This window comes from Chelmon rostratus, chromosome 22 (assembly GCF_017976325.1).
Source record: "Chelmon rostratus isolate fCheRos1 chromosome 22, fCheRos1.pri, whole genome shotgun sequence".
Classification (NCBI taxonomy): domain Eukaryota; kingdom Metazoa; phylum Chordata; class Actinopteri; order Chaetodontiformes; family Chaetodontidae; genus Chelmon; species Chelmon rostratus.
In genome coordinates, this window is record NC_055679.1 from 5,611,292 (window position 1) to 5,633,948 (window position 22,657).

Consider the following 22,657-nt stretch of genomic DNA (forward strand, 5'->3'; position numbering starts at 1 on the left):
CCTCATGTTGACCCTGTGCCTACAGCATCTTTAAAGCAGGTGTTTGATTGTGCATCTTCCCTGATGTGTTTAAAACAGCTGTTATAAAACTCTTTGGAAAAAAAACCCAACTGGTTATGCTCCCAGCAGCTATAGGCTGATATCCAACTTTCTATTCATCAGGAAGATACTGGAGAAGATGCAAAAAAAGTTCAAATTAATTCCTTTCTTAAAGAAGATAATTGTCTGGACGACTTTCAGTCAGGCTTTAGAAAAGACCACAGCACTGAAACTGCTCTGACTAAAATAATCAATGATCTAAGACTAAAATCTGATGAAAATAAACTCTCAGTTCTTTTCCCCTCTGACTTAAGTCACTCACTATTTACTGGCCTCCAAAAAAAAAAAAAAAAAAAAAAAAAAAAAAAAAAAAACACTGAGAGACTTTAGCTCATTCAAAACTGTTTATTAACTGGAACCACTTGGTGCATGTGATTTCTTTGTTGTAAAACACTGTGAGCTACATTTCAATACAAATAAAAGTCATTATTATTATTGTCATTATTATTAATGATAGCAATTTCTGATGCAAGCAGTAGCACAATCTGTTATACTATAGCAGACTGAATATGCTGCATGTAGTCTGTCCATCAGTAGATCACCATAAACAACATCTGTGCTGCAGGACTATATGTAGAGACCTTTCCAATTCCATTTATCTTTATTCATACTTGGTACATAAGATGATGCGGATTTTGGCTGTAATGTATCAGAAATTGGCCCATATTTTTAGTTGTTAGTGACTGTCACCAAAATGCTGCTGCTGTTGTTATGATAATTGTGCAGAGATGAACTTATGGTCAAACGCATATATTGAACCTGCAGGGCTGTGGTGTTTCTATTTAATACAGGACTAATGGCATTATCGGTAACCTCTACGTTTGTACTCGTATGCGTTGTGCCCCGTGTGTTCCCTCTTAAACACCATCGCCTTCATATTAAACGGTTCCACTTGCACCATACTTCTGCCATTCAGTTCCTCGGTCCTGCCTCTGCTTGTCATGCGCGTTCCTCAGTGCGTGCGCGCGCTTTCCCTGCCGCTTGCCGTAGGTAATTGTAAACACGGAAGTCACGTTTCGTCAGTCTTCTGCTCTCATGTGCTAAAGAAGCATTTGGTTAGCTAGCTATCACAACAATTTTCTCAGAGCGTTTTCACACTCTCACCAAGTAGTAGAAGGGTCTCAAATGTTTATTGTTTATTACCGCGTCGTGAGAGAGAAAGAACTACAAAACTGACGGTTTAACGAAGTCCATGTGTTGCAAAATGCAACGGAGCTAGTGTTAGCTAGACACGGTTAGCTTATTACTTTTCTAAGCAAGAAATGGCAGATAAAAAAGAGAAAACATTTAGGTTTGTGATCGTGGGAGGTGGCATCGCGGGTGTGACATGTGTTGAGCAGGTGAAATGAACTGTTGGGTCTATACAGAAAAACTCTCTTAACTTTAACACGTAGGCTTTACTCCTGTAAAATAAACTGTGACATTAACCTTAATCTTGATTGACAGCTGTCATCCCAGATTCCATCAGCTGACGTGGCTCTGATTACAGCAGGTCCCCATATCAAGGCAGTGACCAACTATAAACAGGTCAGGATGATGATGGTGTATTGTTTATGAACACTAATGTATGAATGCATGTACTTTGCGTTTTAATATGACATCACATCTTCACACTTTTTCTTTGATTTGTTGTCCTTGTCAAAGGTGTCCAAGACACTGGAAGAGTTTGATGTTGAGGAGCGACCATCCAGTGTTCTGGAGGAGAAATATCCCAACCTGACTGTCATCCACTCTGCTGTCAAATCACTTCACACACAATCACATGTAATGTAAATCACATGAGTAGAAATGACGTAAATAAACAATAATCTTGTATTTTATGCTATGCTGTGTTCTCAAAGCGTGTCGTTTCTAGTTTGATGTGCTGGATTTAACAAGAAAATATGACTGCTCGTAAAATTTGTGTCACACTAACATCTGTAACTGTAAGTGGGTCCACACATACTGTAGTTACCCTGTTGGTTGTCTAATGAATATAATGTCAAAATTTCAATATAATTCAGATAGTGATTTCCTGCAGCACATCTCAACAAGCGCTTTTTGATGACCATTATCTGTGTACTATCGCCACCTTGTGGACATGAGTGCAGCGTAACAGGACTGTGATCAGACTCAAAGCTCAGTTTCCTGTTCCTCTTTCCATCCTCAGTCTGTGGAAACTGCAGATGGCCGGGTTTTTGGTTATGAGAAGCTGTGTATCTGCGGTGGGGGCAGACCCAAGCTCCTGACCGAGGACAACCCTTTGGTGCTGGGGATACGGGACACAGACAGCGCCCAGGTAACACAGCATCTCTCTGGGTGTTTGTATTATTACTGAAGTGAAGGTGAACTAGTAAGACCTTTTTACATTTGTCCAATGAAAAAGAACATCGTCCGATTGTATTTTGTTAGTGTTTTGGTCTGTACACATTTTTATGTCCTCTCTTGATTCCCTGTGAATGCTCCTTCTAAGGTACAGTAAATTCCACAGCATATGGCCTTGGCTCTGTGTAGCAGAGTGCATGTAGTTTAAATTGAAATTGTCTAGATATGTCCTGGTAATCTACAAACAGTCCAAACAACTGGACTGAAAACGTAACCTCCTCAGTCTGTGATTGAAAAAGTACAACATGTGGATGCCCCATAGTTTTCCTGTGTTTGTGCTTCAGGAATTTCAGAAGCGGTTATGCACAGCAAAGAGAATTGTTGTTGTTGGCAATGGAGGGATTGCTTTGGAATTAGTGTAAGTAAAAATGGCTTGGCTGTGTTTTTGTCTCTTCAACATCATTTTATTTAAGTAGTGTATGTTTTTCCAACTGTAGAGCTTTGAGTCTTACATGACCACCGTATTCAGACACTATTCCCTCTGTCCGCTCGTTCTCTGTTTTACAACGTGTTCTGTGTAGGTTTGAGGTGGAGGGCTGTGAGGTGATCTGGGCCGTGAAGGACAAGGCCATAGGAAACACCTTCTTTGACGCTGGGGCGGCGCAGTTCCTCATCCCATCGTTGGAGTCTGACAAACCAGAGAGAGCTGCTCCCTGTAAGAGACCTCGCTACACCACCGAGGAACCAGCACCTGGAGCGTCCCAGACCTTCACAGCAGGTCCTCATCATGGTTTATTCATATATTAAATGTTTTCTCTTGTGCAAAATCTGTGCCAAGTGTCATATTCTTGTTTTGCTTTGATACAAACGATTTCTGTATGTGTGTAAATTTTCAGACAGGAACGCACGAGGCCATGGTTCTGGTCCTACAGAGGCTGGCAGTGCCCTCGGTCCAGACTGGCATGAAGGAATAGTTCTACGAGGAGCAGAGCAGGTGAGCTAGCGTGTGCACCTTTGTTACTGGATGCCTGGGTGCCAATGTCAAGCACTTAGGTCAGCTTTGTGAGGGTTACCGGCCTCTGCAGATAAAGCTGCATGCGTCTTGACCTTCTGTTATGTTATACCTTCCACCCCTTCTCCTGGGTCTCTTCTCCCTGCTGCTGTGAGCTCAGGTGTCCCGCAGAGTTTCAGTGGAATACCAGTGTGAGGTGGAGAAGATCTTCACCTGCGAGGAGCTGCTCAATTCCCCACAGCAAACACTCAGACCTGAGAATGGTGAGAACTTGATTTGCCGCTCGGATTTGAACTCTGACCGAACCTTTCCTCTCCCCCCTCTGTCTTTTCATTCCCCAAGCTTCTCTCTTTCTCTCATCTCAGGGAGATCCTGGCCACTTTACATCCAGCTAACGAATGGCAAAACATTTGGCTGTGATTTTATAGTCAGTGCCACCGGTGTCGTGCCCAACACTGAGCCATTTCTCCCCGGCAACAAGGTAAGTAAAGGAGAAATAAGCTCTCTTGTGCTCCCAAGTCTTTTCATTGGGTCAGCACTGTGAGTCCACATCTTCTTGTGTCTGTTCACAAAGTTCAATGTTATGTAATCTATTAATATGACTGTCTGTCTACTATCTTATCTGCCTTTTTTATCAGTGCCTAATAGACAAGATATGTGCAGATATGTTGGTAACCTTCCAGCCAGACATGTTTGTGGGCTGTTAAAGTTGAACAGTGCACTATTAGTAAACAGTAAAACAGAAGCAGAAAATCATGCAACGCTCTCAGCAGTTGGATATGAATGCCTCTAGATGTCACTAAAGGACAGAGAAGCTTTTATCACTCTGCTTTTAAGCTTGAATTCCCCACTTAGAGCCACCTCATCCTATCATATTTTGGTTCTTAATGATGTTTTTTTTTTTTGTTTGTTTATGTATTTAGTTTGCACTGGCAGATGATGGTGGCCTGCAGGTAGATGACCACATGATGACTTCAGAGCCAGACGTGTATGCAGCAGGAGACGTGTGCACTGCATGCTGGGAACACAGTCCACTGTGGCAGCAGGTAAACCGACTGACCAGACTTTGCATCCACCTGTGCAGAATGACACTGACACTTTGCATCTTTAGAAACTACAGCAGACTGCAAGTACAGAGGACAACATAGTAGGATAATGGCTGATAATTGACCTGCAGGATAAAATATGTAATTTTCCACTTCTGAAGACCTGCTGGATTAAAGAACAAAGATTCCTTACATCTTCAACTCTCACATACTGCCTACGATTCAGTTAGAAACAACTGCACTTCAATACATTCAATTACAGTACATAGTGTAATTACTAAAAGCATCCAGACTGATTCTGTCGTCAATCAAACACATGCACTTCAAACCTTTCACTGAAGTTACAAAAAAGATTGATAAGCTTGATATCAGTTAATGAGTCTGTTACATACAGTACTTAAATTGACAGCAGGATAACAGTCAAAATGGGTGTGGAAACACATGAAACATGTAATAGTAAAGCTTCTTTAGGCATGTGAAAAATGGGTATACCTGTTGTGCATTCAATACCTATATAATTCACCTGTCTTGTCTTGAGGGGAATGTCTTGTCTTGTCTTGGGAATTTAGGTAAAGAAAACAGGCTTGTTTCAGTTCCCCTGAAGAGCCAAAAAGTACATTTCATATATTTCCCTGCTCCAGTCAGGGCGTTGGAAGAGTCCATAAACAACCCTGCTTCCAAAAAAGTTGGGATGATGTGTTAAATCAATCATTTGCCAACAAACTGTGTTTACTGAAAACAAAAGTGTTCCTGAGCCCACTGAATAATATCATTTATACAATCACGTGTTCACAAAGTGGTGAACCTCACTCCATCCGTCCATCACCATGCTATCACCTGTTACCAATCAACCTGTTTACCTGTGGAATGATCCAAACAGGTGTTTTTGGAGCGTTCCACAACTTTCCCAGTCTTAAGTTGCTCGTGTCCCAAATCGTTTGAAACCTTTTGCCGCGTCAAATTCAGAATAAGCAACAAAAAGTAATGAAGCTGATGAGGTAAAATATTAAATATGCTGTCTTTGTACTGTTTTCAATTGAGTATACGTATTGTCCCAACTTTTTTGGAATCAAGGTTGTAGAAACTGAAAAGCAGTGTTTTATTTCCTGTGTATGTGTGTGTTTGTGTTGTGTGCAGATGCGTTTGTGGACGCAGGCCCGTCAGATGGGCTGGTACGCCGGCCGCTGCATGGCAGCACATGTCCTGTCAGAAACAATAGAACTGGATTTCTGCTTTGAACTCTTCTCACACGTTACCAAATTCTTCAACTACAAGGTGAGTGACATTTTACTGCAGGGGAGTCATTTAAATAAGTACCAAACTGTTAATCATCTACTGTTCAAATTCTAACTGGTGTTTGAAAACCCTTGAAGGTGATTTCACAGAGGACGCTCACACTCACAGTGTACCTGTGAGTGTGAGCGTCCTCTTCTCTCTACCTCCAGGCCTGTTCGCACTGTGCATTTAAATAACTTCCTGCCTTCTCTTCATTCCACAGGTGGTCCTGCTGGGAAAGTTTAATGGGCAGGGGCTGGGGCCTGATCATGAGCTACTGGTACGCTGTACCAAAGGCCAGGAGTATGTCAAGGTGATACTGAGGAGAATAACAATGTGTTAATACTTGTGCGTGTTAATGTACCCAGTGTTTTTTAACAGCAGCTAATTTACTTGTGCCTAATTTATCAACATGTAATAAAAAAGAATGTGTTATCACACATGTCAGGTTGTTTGTTTCCTCGTAGACATTCTTGTGGTGCCAGTGGCCTGTGGAAAATTTGCCCTTTGAATTTTTCTAGCTGTATGAATGGGGCCACTGTTTTGTCATGCTGGTGATGAGGCCGGCTGATTATTTCTTAAAACTGTAGAAAGCGATGGCATCTGAAGATGGCTGTCCTTACGTGTCCAGCAGACTAATTTCATCCACTGCGGGAGATATCATCTTCCTTTTCACACAATTCCCCCTGTATTGCTGTTCCAGGTCGTTCTCAGTGGAGGCAGGATGGTGGGAGCGGTGCTGATCGGGGAAACAGACCTGGAGGAGACCTTTGAGAACCTGATCCTGAACCAGATGGATCTGACCCCGTATGGAGAGGAGCTGCTAAACCCCGACATTGATATAGAGGACTACTTTGATTGAGCTCGATGGGGGCGATTTAGGAGCATGCTGAGCAGTGAAAATTCACCAGTCATGCAAGGTAGATGACATTGATGAAGAAATATGACTTTAAGGATACTCAAGCCCGACAAATGTCTAAAGGCATGAGAAGGAAACATGCATTCTCATGCCTTCATGTCAGTACTAATGAGTGCATCAAAGGTATTAAAGGTATTCTGTGCAGGATTTTTCCCAAAAAACAATGTTTCAATCATCACATATGACCCACTAGAAGTGTGTGGTGGTGTATTTATCTGCAGAGACTCTGCTCTATTTTCTTATGTTGCTGTGGTTGGGACGTGTCTGGACAGCAGCCTTTGCGCAGTGGGTGTGTACCCCTCAGCCAATAACAGTGCACAGGGTGTGAGGTTGGGCCCCTGCAATAATGTAGCAACCACGTTACATTGCTGTCCGTGTCTCCCCCCTTTGCTCTCTGTCTGTGTTGTGGATGTGTATAGAGCTGCAGGTCTGTGTGTCTTGTTTGGGCAAGGCTGAGCTGCACAGAGAGGCGATAGCCGAGAGAAGCTTCTAGATGCAGTCTCGCAGACTACGCAACATCTTTTCCGAACGCTAACAAGTAGCTTTGGTTCCTAAACCAAATCATTTTGAAGCTGAATCATGTAGTAGGCGTTTCCTGTTGTTACTGTAAGTCTGCAAATAGGCCTAGCTAACAGCGGACAGGATGAAGCCTGCACACTGGCAATGCAGCACCTTACCGCAGGGTTTTGCAGGGGTATGGCAATGTTTACTTGGGCCTTGAAAGGTAACCCCAATGAAACAGTCAGAAAATAAGGTTGTGTTTTTCTGATTCACTGCTTTGTTCTTGCGAACGCCAGGAAGGAGGGGCTAACTTTACATTTCCAAAGAGCAACTGACAAGACCTGTGTAGTATGCCTTCAATGCACTTGTATATTAAAGAATATATTTTTGCTTTAAAATAAATTATTTTCAAAGCCAAGAGCACTAAATTAGTGTTTGAGTGATACGTTTAGAAATGGAAATGGAAGAAAGAATGGGATGTGTTCATCTACACATGGTGGTAAAAAGAAAAAACCCTTTTGTTGCGATGTTGTCTTAGTGACGTTGATCAAATTTCTAACTAAACAGCAACTATGGCTCCTCCTTTGCCTCAGCAGGCGTTATAACAATAGAGATTATCAAGCTTGCACAGTGCTGTCTATTGTTCCTTGGATGTGTTGCTCATGGGGATGCTGCTATTTGAAATCCACTTTTGAAAGGACAAGTAACATTAGAGGTAGCGTGCAAAGACTTTTCCCCACAAGGACTTGTTGTCAACCACCCATTTCTACCTGCCAGTGTTCCTGTAGGTTTGTGTTTTATAGGTTAGACAGCCAACAGGAACCTGCCCACACTGATTTATCTGCTCCCATTGGCTGATAAAGGTTGACATGGCAACCTCGTGTTTTCACTCATCGAGCACTATGCAAATCGACCAAAGATTGAGGCATGTAAAGCAACGATAACCGTGTAATAAGCCTGCAGGAAATTTGGACGTGTTGAAGTTCTTTTCCCTAATTTACAAGTCACGAGTCTCCAAAAGAGACTGAAGGTATAAGACAACAAACATGAATAAAAAGCAGTCCTTTTCCTAAAGAGCCACTGATAAGGTAAGATGACTGCGTAGTGCCCGACAGGAAATGACCAGCTGATTGCACTGGGCAGCTCTCCCAAGTGTAAATGTGCACCTGTGGCGGTGGAGAGCAGGCCATCGTTCACTAGTTGAGTCAGCACTGGCCATAGTAGCACCTGTATCAAGATAAAACTAAAGTCTCTGCTGGATACAGACAGTGGTGTAATAAGATCCCATTCAGGGTTTTATACACTATGTGACCAAGCAAGAAAGCAGAACAGACATTAAATGGTCAAACTGACTTTTATATTTAGATATATAAATTTGCATATAAAGTATATTTAGATATGTATTTTTGCAGTGGCTAAGTCTCTGCTACTGGGAGTCTAGATGAGTGTTTCCATGCAGTAGGTGGACTTTAAAAAAAAAAACACTTCATATGTTACTATAACAATTACTTCCTAGACTACACACACACACACACACACACACGGATGGAAATGACAGCTACAACTAAGATGAAAGGAACACCAGGCAAACAGGCAAAATGTGTTAAGGTTGATAAAGTTAATGGCTGTTGCACAAGTTCCTATGGCCCTAAATCCCTGTTGCAAAAATTTTTTTTTACATGTTCTTGCACTGTCTGTCATCCAGTTCATGTCTGTAAAAGACAATAAAAGAGCAGGCTTATGTTGAGGTGAGGACAGCCTTTTCCAATACGTTGCTACTTCACAAATAGCACTAGTGTCAGCAATTCAGTGAGGAATAAAAAAAAACTCACCCTGACCACTAATAAATAATCAGAAATACATTTTGTTTTCACAAAAGCATAAACTTTCTCGTTTCAACTTTCTAACTAACATGTCGAGGTGTGCGGCCAGAAAGCCGGATTATCTTGAGTTGAAATGAATTGAAAGTCTTTATGTCTGGCTATGGGCCTTTGCAGATCTGACATTTAAAACGCTCAGACTTGCCACAAAGCTCAATTCATTCAAGTAGATTACGGATGTGACGCAGTGAGTACGTATGCAGCATGTATACGCTTGTATGTATGTATCTAGGACCACCGACCAGATTACATAATCTAAAAAGTTTAAATCACGATGAGACCCAAACGTCAAGGTCTGAAAATCAAAGATTTGACTCATACTTTTCATTTGTACTCGTATGTATGTTATGACTTTGTATGTTTTGTATTTCTGGTGTCGGGCACCAAATCAATATTTTTCTACCAATTAATTTACGCATAGAGATATTTGTAATGATTAGGCTCCGCCGACGGTGTGCGCTGATGTCTTGAACACGCGCCTCCAACGAGTCATTCGACTACCGGCATGCATCGGGAGAGCATTTTTTTCTCGGGTGGGTGGGATTTTTTGAGAGGCGTTGCCGCACACCGACTGCTCAAGGTCTATATACCCGCAGTTTGTCACATTTTCATAGATTGCGTGTTTTGCTGCAAAGTACGTAACAGTCATCGTCAGCGCTCAAGATATCCCAAGAAATTACGATTTATCCATGGCCAACTACATCCACGTACCCGACGAGGCTCCCGCCGTGCCTAAAATAGATGTGACAGTTGACGAAAGCGACTACAGGTCCGGCGCATTAAAGCTGATCAAGGAGCTGAGACCGAGCTGGAAGCCGTCCGAGGTCAAAGTGAAGGTGCCATTTATTTCATTTTAAACCTTTTAGCGTTAGCCTGCTTGTCTAACTTCGTCTCCACATTCCGCCATTGCTTGTACGCCCCTTTCGTTGTAGTTAAAGTTGTCAGAACCGATGTTAGCTAGCAGCGTGTTCCCATATGAAAACCCCGTGTTAACTGATACTAACGTTAATTTATTCAAAGAGCGAATGACACACGAAACCAGCTAACGTTATTAAAATGACAACACGGGCAGCTAAAATGGCAAGAAGTGAGCTAACGTTGCGTTAATGCCACTATAAAGTGTCTATTAACAGCCACAGACAGGTGGGAGGTAATTTCCTCGTTATATTAACGTTACAGCTACGGAGATACTGCGGTATTTTTCCCTCGTCAGGGTTAATGTTTTGCCTTTGCAAATAGCATCTGCGTCAGCCCGGATCCAGATGAAAGAGTGGGAGCCTCTCGCCGCCTTTGGCGCAGTTTGCAAATCCAGCCAAACTTGATCTTCTGCGTTACTTCGGCGACAATTAAATATAATTAACTTTCTGTCATTGTTATGCATTCACTTTCTGCATGTGTCTCTGTGCAAGTGTCCTCTTTTATCTACCAAACTCAAGCAGGCCCAGCTCTCAAATGAAGCAAGCAGAAAAGGGGACATTATCTCCTGACATTGCACTACATTGTCCCAGAGAGTCACGATGAGACATGCGCCCATCATTGCAGCCCGGGCAGATATCCAGAAAGTGATGAATTTTGAATTGGCTTATTTTCCCCTCCATTAACAGACTGGGGGTGTGGCCCCACTTGGTAAACAGTGGGGGTAGGAGCTGGTCACATGCTCCACCACCCTTGCCTATATTCATCAATGAGAGCAAAGTGGGAGCTCAGCAAATGCCTGTCATTGCTTCCTCATGCAAAATAAAATTCCTGACAGTCCCATCGTTCTCAGCCAATCCCTTATAGAGTGAACAATTAGGGCTGGTATGTTAGCGCCCCCCCCCCCCCCCCCCACCCTCTCCCCAAAAATGTTCCCAGCTTCGCAGCAGAGGCAGTTCAGCTTAAATCAAACCAGACAAGCCCTAATTTTTCATGGCTACATTCATTCCTCTTCTCTCCATTGTGTATTTTGCCAGATCTCCACTCCTCTCAGACCTTATGTAACACACAAAAGAAGTTAGGTTTTCAGGCTAAGTATTTGAATAGTATAATGTGGAGAATGGTCCAACTCTAGATGTCAGCTAGCTTGTTGAAGCACAGTACAAATGCAGATTTTTTCCACCCGATTCACCTGTTCTCCGCTCTTTCTTCCTTTTGTCTCTGCAGTTTTTCACAGACGGTATAACCAATAAGCTGCTGGGCTGCTATGTGGGTGCAGTCATGCAGGATGTGGTTCTGGTCCGTATTTATGGCAACAAAACCGAGCTGTTGGTTGACCGGGAAAATGAGGTGAAAAGTTTCAGGGTACTGCATGCGCACCGCTGTGCCCCGCGCCTGTACTGTACCTTCAACAATGGCCTGTGTTATGAATTCCTGCAAGGAACCGCACTAGAGCCCGAGGACATTCGCAGCCAGCCTGTTTTCAGGTAACCAAAATGTTTTGTTATGCAACAGTCTTTAAGTGTGTTTCCATGAAGTCGTCTAACTCTAGAGTTAGATGTGTCTCTGTCAGCAACTTTCACGCTGAGGCCACACGTAAATGAGGATCGCCACACTCACTCAAATTCACTCATACATTTAATTGCATTTTGCTGCATTTATTTGTATTATTGTTATATGTCCACTGATATTATCCTGAGGTTTAAAACAAATTAATACAACCCTGATGCCAAAAAAAGCGAGGGCACTTTGTAGAGCAGAAGTAAAACAGAGTGTGATAGTTTGCTAATCCTTTTCGACACACGCTCAGTTGAAAACAGTGCAAAGACAATATATTTAATGTTTGACCTCATCAACTTCATTGATTTATTTACATAAATCCTTATTATGAATTTGATGCCGGCAACACATTTCTAACCAGTCTAACAAGAACAGGAGCAACAAAAGACTGGGAGAGTTGTGGAACACTCCAAAAACACCTGTTTGGATCATTCCACAGGTAAACAGGTTGATTGGTAACAGGTGATAGTAGCATGATCGGGTATGAAAGGAGCATCGAGGATGGAGCGAGGTTCACCACTTTGTGAACACATTATTTTATAAAGGATGTTACTACATGGGCTCAGGAATACTTTGTAAAACTATTGTCAGAATACTATTGTTGGCAAATGATTGCATTCTTTTATAGTTTCACCAAAATAGTATTTTACCAGATCAAGTAATTGTTGTAACTAGTTTGAAAACCAAAGCCAAAGTTGAGTTTGAACATTTTAAAAGTCTGAGTGCTAAACGTGGTAGATGAACTATAGTCATATTTTGCTGCTTGCTGTTCTAATTCAAATCCTCCCATTTTCTGTCTCTACCTTGCAGGCTCATTGCCAGGCAGCTGGCCAAGTACCATGCCATCCATGCCCACAATGGCTGGGTGCCACAGTCTGATCTGTGGCTGAAGATGGGCAAGTACTTTGCTCTCATCCCCAAGTACTTAGAGGACCCTGAGCAGAATGCCAGGTGAGGCCATATAGAGGCTTTTAATTACTGATATCAGCCTTTTGAGGTGGCTGCTGGACTGTCAGACCATTCTCTAATGCCACTTAAATGTTTCAACACATTAATGGAAGTTTGAAAGCCTAATTCAGTTTCATCGTCACAATCCTGTCTGAGAAAGACGTGTTCATCTGCAGATTAATATAATTAACCTACACTTTGGGACAGGCTACTCCTTTCAAAACACATGTAGGCCTGTACCTCATTTTCATGCAGATTTGGAGCCAATAAACATTCATTTTTAAAACCATTTATTCTTTCTTAAGATATGTTCCCTTCCATTGGTAGAGAGGTAGAATCATGTTTTGAGTGGAATATTCTTTTTATTGTAATATCATGATATAATACAGAAACAGTGATATAACTCTCTATAACACTCCTAATATTATACTAAGTTAGCGGTCACTCTTATTTTCCTAAAGTCTTTAATCTATCTTGTATAAGCTAAAAGCATTAAAAGTATTGTGTTATTGAATTATTGTATTAAGTTTCCCTCCATTCAGTTTGTGTCAGTGCCTCCTCAAAATAATACACATGCACTGCATCACGGGCAGTTTGAGTAGTGATTATCCTGGGTCTCTAGCTACCACGCTGTGGGCACTTTGGCCCCATTAAGTCCTGATCGTTTGAAAATAGCGCTGGCAATAACAACTACCGTCATATAAGCTGGCTCCCAAAATGAATCCAAAATAAACATTGAATTTGCGGGCTGTTGATGTCCATGGAGGCCACCCAGATGTTACCAAGGTTAGGCAAAAGTTGAAAAAGACTTCCAAAAGGCTGCGACACCCGCAGCATTTGTGTATTTGTGTTGAAGGGAAAAACATCTAGTAGGTGCAATGCGTGCGATCATGAGGGCTGAAGCCTGCTCTTTCCATTTTGCATTGCACAGTGTTTGTCTGACAGATTAAGTAAACTAACCCAGGCAGCCAGAGGAAGGCAATTTGCTTTTTTGCGTAGGTGTTTCCTCACATCTTAGTCCTTTTCAATAACGGCGTTTTATGTGTTACTGTTTTCGTACGTTATTTATCTTGCTGTAATAATACAACCTGTCTAACAGGCAGGAAATGTGGTTGTAAGTAAGCTGTAGTGAGGGCTTTACTGCAAAATCTCTTTTTGTAGTCAGACTACAGTCAACCCTTTCTAATTCTTTTCATTATTGTCTGACATGTTTGAGTTAACTACATTGGGAACATGGACTAAACATTACATAAATAAGAGGCTCTCTACCCAGATCATGTGGTTTCTCTATTGTGTGTTCATGTTCGTTGAGATTATTATGAGTGAAACACTTTTTCTTTTTCCTCAATTTTGGCCACATAAATTGTTTGAGCCTTTCTGTAACATTAGTGGGTTATTTGTTTCCCTCTCCTCTCACGCTTCTGATTTTCAGTTCCTATTTCACCTCTATTTGTAAGTCTACTTTCAGGTTCCCCTGTACTGACTTTACCTCCTTCTGTCCTTCTATTAATACTCTTAATGCTCCTACCGCTTTCAGCACACAGCATTCACACTCTTTGACTCTCTGCCCCCTCCAGGTTGAATCTGGAGGTGCCCAGCCCACGGTGCCTCCGAGAAGAGCTGGTGTGGCTCCAGCAGAGTTTGTCGGTGCTGGGCTCCCCCGTAGTTCTCTGCCACAACGACCTGCTCTGCAAAAACATAATTTACAACCAGGCGGCAGGTGAGTATTAACTACACAAGTGTAGCCATAGACTTTGCGGTGTGACTGAATTGTGTTGTAGTGTGAACTGCATTGGTCCCTGCGCTCAGGTAGGATTGCATTAACTGCACTTGGTCAACGCTAGTCACATGCTTCACTCATTGTCAGTGTTTGCATTGGGCTAAAGGTGGAGAATTAGAACGGTCAGAAAAGACAATCCTCATTTAAAATGGGGAAATGTAACACAAATTAAAGTGGCGTGCTGATTGATAGAGATTGGAGGCTGGGGCAAAGTTTTGTGTATCTGCCTCATATAAATTTGGCAATTATCTATTAAAGCAACTCATCTGTCACAGATTGTATTCTTTTGCATGTGCGTTTCCCATACCTTTAAATGCTAGGCGACCGCCTGTAATAAGAACCATTGGCTTTGTGCAAAGCGAAGCCGTTTCTTTTTCCTAAGTTTTGTCTGATCTGTTGTTCTAATTCTGCGATGAAAACTTAGAATGTAAACCATCCGCCCGAACAAGCAATGCCATTACATCATACCACATACCAAGTATCAGTTTTATTGACAGCACGTGTTTTTGGTGCTTTAGCAATGTTGCTGGGGGGTTTCTCCCTATTTTTTTTTTTCTTATTCCCATTTTTTTCAGAGGAAATGTAAGGCAACCTGTCCTCAAGCAAAGTTATTAGCTTACTTTTGCATTGAGCGGCTTTAATGATTCTGGCCAATGACACTGTCTAGTCTTTTGTAGCAGAGGAATGGCGGGGTAAACTGGTGAGAAAGAGGTGAAAGAATAAAGTACAGGGTTTTTTTAATGTTTGTGGGAGGTGGGGTGGGGGTGTTAAAGAGCTGTCAGCCCCCTCGTCAGTTTGCGACGAGGGGCGGGGCCTTTCTCACAGCTCCTTGTGTCTAGCCTTTCTCCCCTAGGACTGACAGCTGAGGCTGTGGCTGCCCTGTGCCACCCTGCCCTGGGGAGGCAATGGAGAGAGACAAACCTCACGCACAGTCGGCTCTGAGGGCCCTCGCGTAGTCTGCCCACTGCTCAGGCTAATCGGGATGAATTCATGGCAGCAGTAGGAGCCACGTACCTACCTATTACCCTCCAATGCTACTCACCAACCAGTTGTCCCTCTGACAGTAACTAGGCCACTTGCGATGCTGGTTATTACACAACTGTTTATGGTTTGCACTTGCTGGAAGCTGTAGAACTACTTTCCGTCACTGCTCCTTGCTGCGCAGTTTCCATTTCATAGCATCAATATTGGCCACTGGTCAGACCACGTAAGTGATGGGATATGCCTGGTGATATTCTGTATTTTTCTTATCGTCAACAAGCCCCATGAAAAAAAATTATATTGATCTGACTTACAAGTATTACCTGTGTAGCCAAAACCCTACCTACTTCCCCTGTGACATGGAGCTCTATTGTCTTGGGCTATTAAAAGCAGCTACACTGTTCACTGGGTGACGCAGTGAGCAGTGCAGTAGAATAACAGTAACATTATGATAAACACACACACAATGTAGTTTATTTCGGGTCAACACCACGTATACTGTCCCTCTGTAAATAGTCATTAGTGCACCAAATGCGTATTGATCCACCGATAAAAGTAGTCCTCCAATAAGTTAACTGTTTGAGTAACATTTACTGAAACCTACGGTGCTCAGCTATTAAAGGAAACTACTGAGCCATGCTTAAACATGCTTTGGCAAAAGTGTGGGAAAGTACCTTTGCCACAGAGAAACACATTAACAGTTTCTGATGAAGTGTAGCTCTCAGAGGAGCAGAAGTGCACACATTTGAATTTGTGTATCAAACAAGTGCTGATTGCTTTCACTAAAATTTGGCCCTGCACCCAGTGTGAGACCAGTTTAAGTCTGGCACATTCAGTAGTGATGAATGCAACGTTGCCCTGAGTGCACACGCTAATTTTATGTGAATGCACAGTTCTTGTACGGGCATGTTAAAATCTATGCACGACATCTTTGCAGACTTGCAGGCTTGCAGAATCATGTTTCAGGCTTCAGTAAGTAAACCTGAGGTTATCAGGACTTCTGTTTGCAAGTATCATTGATTAAAATCCAGAATAGAAAGGCATTTTCCTTTTATCCCAGTATCTCTAGAGTCGTCACACATGTCCTTACAATGCAAACACAACAAGCCCACGCCTACACATGACAATCACTGTGGAATGGACACCGCAATAACCCAGGGACTTCAGCTCCAAGCCATATTTACAAAATTTTTGACCGCGCCCACTCAAGCTGTCTATATCGTCGTTGGAGTAAGCTGAGTGCCTGTCTTGCCATGCACTGAGAGCTGTTTGTTCATTGAAAAACAGAGTAGGCATGAAAAGAGACTGAACAGCCACCCCCTGCTTCCTGCCTCGTCTGATCAGTTGTTGTCGCTGTAGATGAAACCACTTGTCTGCCAAACGGAGCAGCAGAGACGCCACCACTTCCTGTATCGATAAAACCATAAACAGAAATGGTGGCAGCCCAGTCATTTTTCTTAGTTTTCCAAAAATATGGTTAGAGATTTAATGTACACTCTCAACAAGTGCTGCATTACTTCTCCCTTTTCTCTGTCTTTGCTTTGTCTCTCAGCCTCCAGCACAGGCTGCTTTAGTTTCCCTGCCCCCTCTCACTTTCCTCAGAAGTTTGCAAAGACAAAAAAAAAAATTTTCTGCACACATTTTACTCAGCCCCAAGGGCCACAAAATCTGCAGCTCAGCAGCCAACAGGAAGCCTCTCAAAGATTCTGCCATTTGCAGAAGCGGCAGAGGTGTCATGCTATTGGGTTCACAGCAGACCAATGAGAAGGCAGCATTCGAGGGGAGTGTTGCGAGAAGGGGAAGTGAGGTTGCATGTGCGGGGCGGGGAAGGAATGGGAATTAGAAGCAGGGCCTGATGTTTCGACACTGTGCGTGGGAGCAAGCATGGATAAAAGACGAAATATGTCAGTGAGAGAGTGAGCATGTGTGAAAGATGTGTTTGCCCCAACCTTTTCATCTGCTGCACAGGGGGGGCTATAGCCACTGCCTGGAGGTGTTCAGTTGTGTCCCGCTAGGACCTACACGCCGGCTGGTAACCCACCTCAAAGTGTCTTTCTCTGTAGTCCAGCACCACCTCAGAGACTAATGTTCCACATGTTAGGGCAAAGAAATTAGCCAAGGCCAAAACAAACCAAGAGATTTAAGAGTAGAGACATTTAATGACAAGCATTGTTTTCCAAAATTACATTTTTCTGAAATCAGTGTGTTGTACTAATGGGGCTTGTAAGTAAGGGTTTGTATTTTGAGTGCTTCCCCCTTTGTTCATTGTTAATGCAGACGCCTCACATTTTAGCATGCAGACAGCAACGCATTCTTTGATCTGTCCTCTCCATGCTCTAACATCACATTTAGCCACCTTCACCCACATCTCAACAGCGATTAAAGAGATATTTTTGATAATGTATTTTACAAACTTAAGCATTCAAGCCAGTAGTGTAGTGCAGAACTCTTGACTGCTGGCTCTCACGAAACTACAAAAACCTTGGAAATAGGCGTGTCTGTCAGGTTTAGTGAGTGCCTGAGATCTCCAGTTGGCTCTCAGCAACGGCAACAAAGTTCTGAGAGCGCGTCTTAAACAGTGTGTTGCTGTGCATTCGCTTTGGCAGCTCACTGTGCTTTTCTACACGCTTTTGTATCTCTTCGTATTTTATTATCTTCCTCCCTTTGTCCCTCTTACTTCTTTGCCCTTTTCTCATTTATTCCTCCCTCATATCTCTTCATAACATAACTTAGACTTTTTTTTTCCTTTATTCTGTGCATGTATCCAAAACAAACATCGTGTGAAAAGCACTCCTTTTTTCCCTGGATATTTGTATGCGTTCCATGTGTTGCAATCAGGATTTGCATGTTTTCATCTCTTGCTAATGCATCCCAGCTGCATATTTTGTGGCCTTGTGTAAAAAGGCTGATAATAAGTTGCTGGTATATCTAATCTGTTTACTAAAATATCACTGGAGATTGACGGCTCAACCTCCATGCAAGCTATCTATATGTTGTCTTTTGGATTGCTTCCCTTGTAGTTCTTCAGTATATCTAACTAGAATAGCAAAGACAGTGTAAAGGCATACATTTTGCCACATTTACTTAGCAAGAACTTTTATTTTTGTGTACTCTGAATTCTCAAAATCTTAACAGCATGATTGTATTCGTCCCGACAGCATTATAGTGCATGTGTAGGAAGTGTTTGTCAGCTCTTATCTTCAGACGAGTCCCTTTTAAGTCGAAACCTGTCCGTCTTAGTTCTCTTTATTTCGTTTTCTGTGCTGAAGTCTCCCTTTACAGTCCTACTTTCCCTCAAAATGCAAGCTCTTACTCCTTGCCCCACAATTGGCTAACTAGCCAGCCAGTCCAGACAGGAAGAAAGTTACAGTATGAAATGAAAAGCCTTGACATTCAGAGTAATCAAAGGGAAAAGACAACATAATCATTTCATGTCTACTTCCCGTGTCTCTGTCTAAACAACACTGCTTCTCTTTCCAGGCAATGTAAAGTTCATTGACTACGAGTATGCTGGGTACAATTACCAAGCCTACGACATTGGGAACCATTTCAATGAGTTTGCTGGTAAGTCTAACTTGTACTTTCATTTAAGACATGTTTCAAAGGTACAGCGACTCCTATCCCAACAAGATGCTGCAAAACGTACTCATGCATTTATTTGGAGTAGATTAGATTAGACTGCAGTGCTCTTCTCACTAGCTGTGAACTCTGCTGCCCTGCTGTTAACTAGAGCAAGAGAGAGAGAGCATATGGCACAGTTTTAGCTAATCTGTACTGGCTCCTAGTAACTTTAGGACTGATTTTATGGGGTTTTTTTTATAATATATTTATTTTATTTTATTTTTTTATTACTGCTTGTGGTACATAAAAAAAGTGTTTACTGAAATATGAGTGTGTAATTTGCGTGTTTATTCATTGCAGGGCTGAATGAGGTGGATTATAGTAACTACCCAGATCGCGCCTTTCAGCTGCAGTGGCTCCGCTCCTACTTGGAGGCCTATAAGGAGCACAAAGGCCAGGCCAGTGAAGTGACCGACACAGAGGTGGAGATTCTTTACGTCCAAGTCAACCGATTTGCCTTGGTAAGCATTTGTATTGCACACGCATAATGAGCCACATTTGATTGAAGTAGGGCTCATCTCCACCTGGCTCGTCTTTATGGTCAAGTCTTGAGTTTTTTAAAAGACAGACATGGTGACAGTTTCTGAGTGGCACATAGCAGGTAGTTGTGGTACCATGCCCTTTCCCAATAACAGGCCAAATTAAAGAACTGAACACTTGTAAAGCACAGTAGGCGTCCCCAGGGGCTCAATCAGAGTGGATTTTCCAGGCCCGCTGCCAGGTGTTGGGTCAGTAAACATGGATTATGGTGTGATGTCGGTTAAACAGAGTACAAAGTGATGCGGGATATAAAAACCTGCCCGCTCTGAATATGAGAGAAAGATGTTTGTGATGTGCTTGCTGATGCGGCCACCATATGGGAGGCGCTCTTAATGACAACTGGTAACCCTTGTGAGGCTCGGCGTTCTCCCCTGAGCCACATTCTGCCTTGTTTACTGTCAAGAGGAAAAGAGGGCAGCATGGAGGATGGGCAAGTGAAGCAATTGCGTTTCTGTGTCAGCTATTTGGCGTTTCTGCCATAGGGCGTCTGCTGGCTTTGTACATGCTTGAGTGAACTGTGTTGGGTAATTAGAAACGACATTTACTTTCAGTCGGAGAGTACGTGCTAATCCTTTGTGTTCTCTTTCTCCTCTGTACCTAGGCATCTCATTTCTTCTGGGGTCTCTGGGCTCTGATTCAAGCCAAGTTCTCCAACATCGACTTTGACTTCTTGGGGTATGTTGGTCATGAATTAAACCATCAAGCACACTTCATTGCGAGCTGTTTCATTTTGCCCTGCCCAGCAGATTTCAGTTATTTAATCATATGTTTAAGAACAAAATACAAACCCAGATGGATATTATTTGGGTCATCTCGGTGCACGATGTGTTTAAACAGTCTGATATTTTTGCGCCGGTATCCATCTAGCTAACATGTCACCTACATTTTTATCTTATCGCTGACTCTGCTCTTCTCCCCGTGTGTCTCTGCTCTCAGATATGCAGTCCTGCGCTTCAACCAGTACTTCAAGATGAAACCAGAGGTGGCTGCATTGAACTTACCCGAATAAAAGCCTCCACCCCCTCATCGTCTCTCCTGCTCTACGCCTCATATGATGACTGGAGAGCACCCTCTTGGGGTGTGTGTAGGGAAGAGCCAGACTGAGAGTCTGTCCTGTTCAGTGCCTACAGGGTCCCCTCTACATGTCCTTATCTCTATAGTTTGAATAGACCACAAACTTTATCCGTCATCTGCTGTCACACTTCTGTTAACCAGGAGGCAGCCCCAGTCTTTTGTATTGTGGCCATGTGTGAAGTCGAGACCTGCTATGATGCCCACATCACTGAATTTATGGTTGCCATTTCAGTCATTCTAATATCAATTAGGACATTATCACAATTTCAGCTTATTGTATTTGTGAGCAGCTTTTCTTCAAATCACTATGAATACATCGTAGGTGGAATGTCACCTCCTTCACAACCAATACACGGTAACCACCTAAATGACAGGTGGCCCAAACACTAATCTGATCGCCTGGAGACACCTTCCTCATATGCACATTCATGGGGAAAAACCCTTCAGGGCCAGCCCAGCTAACAGCCAAATTTGTACTGCCATGATAGCAACACAAAGCCTGCTTTGTTTGCTGAGGAACCAAGATGAAGGAACATCCCCACCCCCCAAAAAAAGGAGAAATGCTGACATGGAAAGGCCCATGCAGTCCCTTAATCCCATGTGATATGAGCCACAACACACACACACACACACACACACAAAACAAAACTTGTGGCCTGCCTTATGACTCTTGTTTTCACCCTTATTTTACTTAACATACTGTGCATGGGTGGTGCCCCAGAGTAGCCATGTAGTCATTGTTGCTGTGTAGTTGATGAGGGCTTGTGTCTTCTGGCTTTCTAGGCTCAAGGTAGAAACATTGAGTCATGGGAGAGCATCTTGTGTTTACATCTAACCTCTCTGTTGAGTCAAATAGTTGAGCACCAGTCTTTTGACTAAAGGGAGATTTTCACTGTTCTGTACATTTTGTGTTTGTTTGACACTCGGTTTATGTCTAAATCTTAACTGGGGACAAGCTTGCATCTCACTGTAATTTGAACATTCCGTGTTCATAATAGTAGACAGGACATTTGGTTGTAGGTCACATTGCAAGTCAGCCGCGTTGGGGACTTGATTCACTGTGACGTCGACTGTAAGACATGCTGTACAAAACGAGACCAAACCATTATATTGTCTGCTCCGTGTCAGGGAAAGTTTGGGAATCATCTGTAATATTTCAAAACACTATTGTTCAGTCCTAATGGACTAAGAACTGACCATTTTATACACGTGTAGACCAGTTTTCATTCACTTGTTGCCATATGGCCTTGCTCACTGTCAGATTGCTGAGCCGCTGTTGGCATTCATCATTTTAAGCACCCAGTGTATAGTGGGAAAGTGAAGGTCTGTAGAAAGGTGGAGTGGAATTGGTTGTGTCAACTTTGCTAAGTTAGACACATCTGTGTTCAGTAGGTAACATGCAACGAAAGTCGGCTTTTAGTGGAATCTGGGGAGCAAGAGCACCATCTTCTGGAGAAAAAGAAAACAGCTGCTCAGTAACTGTGATATTCACCATTGACCTTCATGTTAAATGTTGATGTTTTTAAAATGCGCTTCAGGAGGCCCTTTAAAAACTAAACAGATTCATCTCTTGGTTACTTTAATAAGCCTATGCCAAAGTGCTGACATGTTTTTTGCTTGTACATAATGCACACTGTATCATTTTCCATGTAGCACAAAGAGAATGACAATTATATAGACTTTTTTTATACTTATTTAAATGGAAATGTTAAAGCTGAGGTCTTTGAGAGTGTGTGAATGTTTGCTAATGCAGCAACAGATGACTCCTGGGCAAATGTAGCACCTTTTAAAAAAACAAAAAAAAGAGTTCCAGTGCCAGAAGAGCACTTGCTCTTCAGCTTCCTGAGCAAGTTAAAAATAAATGTCATGTGTAAAATGTGGTGAAGCAAGTTTTCTTGTTTTCTCTGAAAGAATTTGCAAGTTACATATTTGCCCAGGTGGTCTCTGTTGTAGCAAGTTTGCAAAGCTCCGTGAAGAGACCATTATTGACAGAACTGGATTGTGCACTCATGTTAACACTCCTGCACAGCGGTAGCTAAGGAGTAGACGCTGAAGTGTCTGTATGCCTGTGAAAGCTTATTTCATACCCAGTTTTGAAGTTTGAAGGTTAGGCCTGTTGCTTCACTCCCGTCTTTAATTCAGCATTGCATGCGTTTCATGCTGGTGAATTGATTAGCTTGAGTCGGGCCTAACGTGAATTAG

At 42.6% G+C, this 22,657-nt stretch overlaps 2 protein-coding genes across 2 annotated transcripts; both read left to right on the top strand.

The window, feature by feature from the left end:
• The first annotated feature begins 1,100 nt into the window (after window positions 1-1,100).
• On the top strand, window positions 1,101-7,560 carry pyroxd1 (pyridine nucleotide-disulphide oxidoreductase domain 1). The gene is made up of 13 exons (XM_041963555.1): window positions 1,101-1,439; window positions 1,546-1,626; window positions 1,744-1,863; window positions 2,249-2,377; window positions 2,748-2,821; window positions 2,985-3,181; window positions 3,300-3,397; window positions 3,576-3,678; window positions 3,781-3,896; window positions 4,339-4,461; window positions 5,599-5,736; window positions 5,960-6,049; window positions 6,440-7,560. The coding sequence occupies exons 1-13, from the start codon at window positions 1,362-1,364 to the stop codon at window positions 6,596-6,598; spliced, it is 1,506 nt and encodes a 501-aa protein (XP_041819489.1). The 5' UTR covers window positions 1,101-1,361; the 3' UTR covers window positions 6,599-7,560.
• Window positions 7,561-9,603: 2,043 nt separating this feature from the next.
• On the top strand, window positions 9,604-22,414 carry etnk1 (ethanolamine kinase 1). The gene is made up of 8 exons (XM_041963556.1): window positions 9,604-9,872; window positions 11,179-11,438; window positions 12,322-12,462; window positions 14,037-14,179; window positions 18,701-18,784; window positions 19,142-19,302; window positions 19,983-20,056; window positions 20,318-22,414. Exons 1-8 carry the CDS (start codon window positions 9,726-9,728, stop codon window positions 20,388-20,390), a joined length of 1,083 nt encoding a protein of 360 aa, XP_041819490.1. The 5' UTR covers window positions 9,604-9,725; the 3' UTR covers window positions 20,391-22,414.
• The last annotated feature ends 243 nt before the right edge of the window (window positions 22,415-22,657 follow it).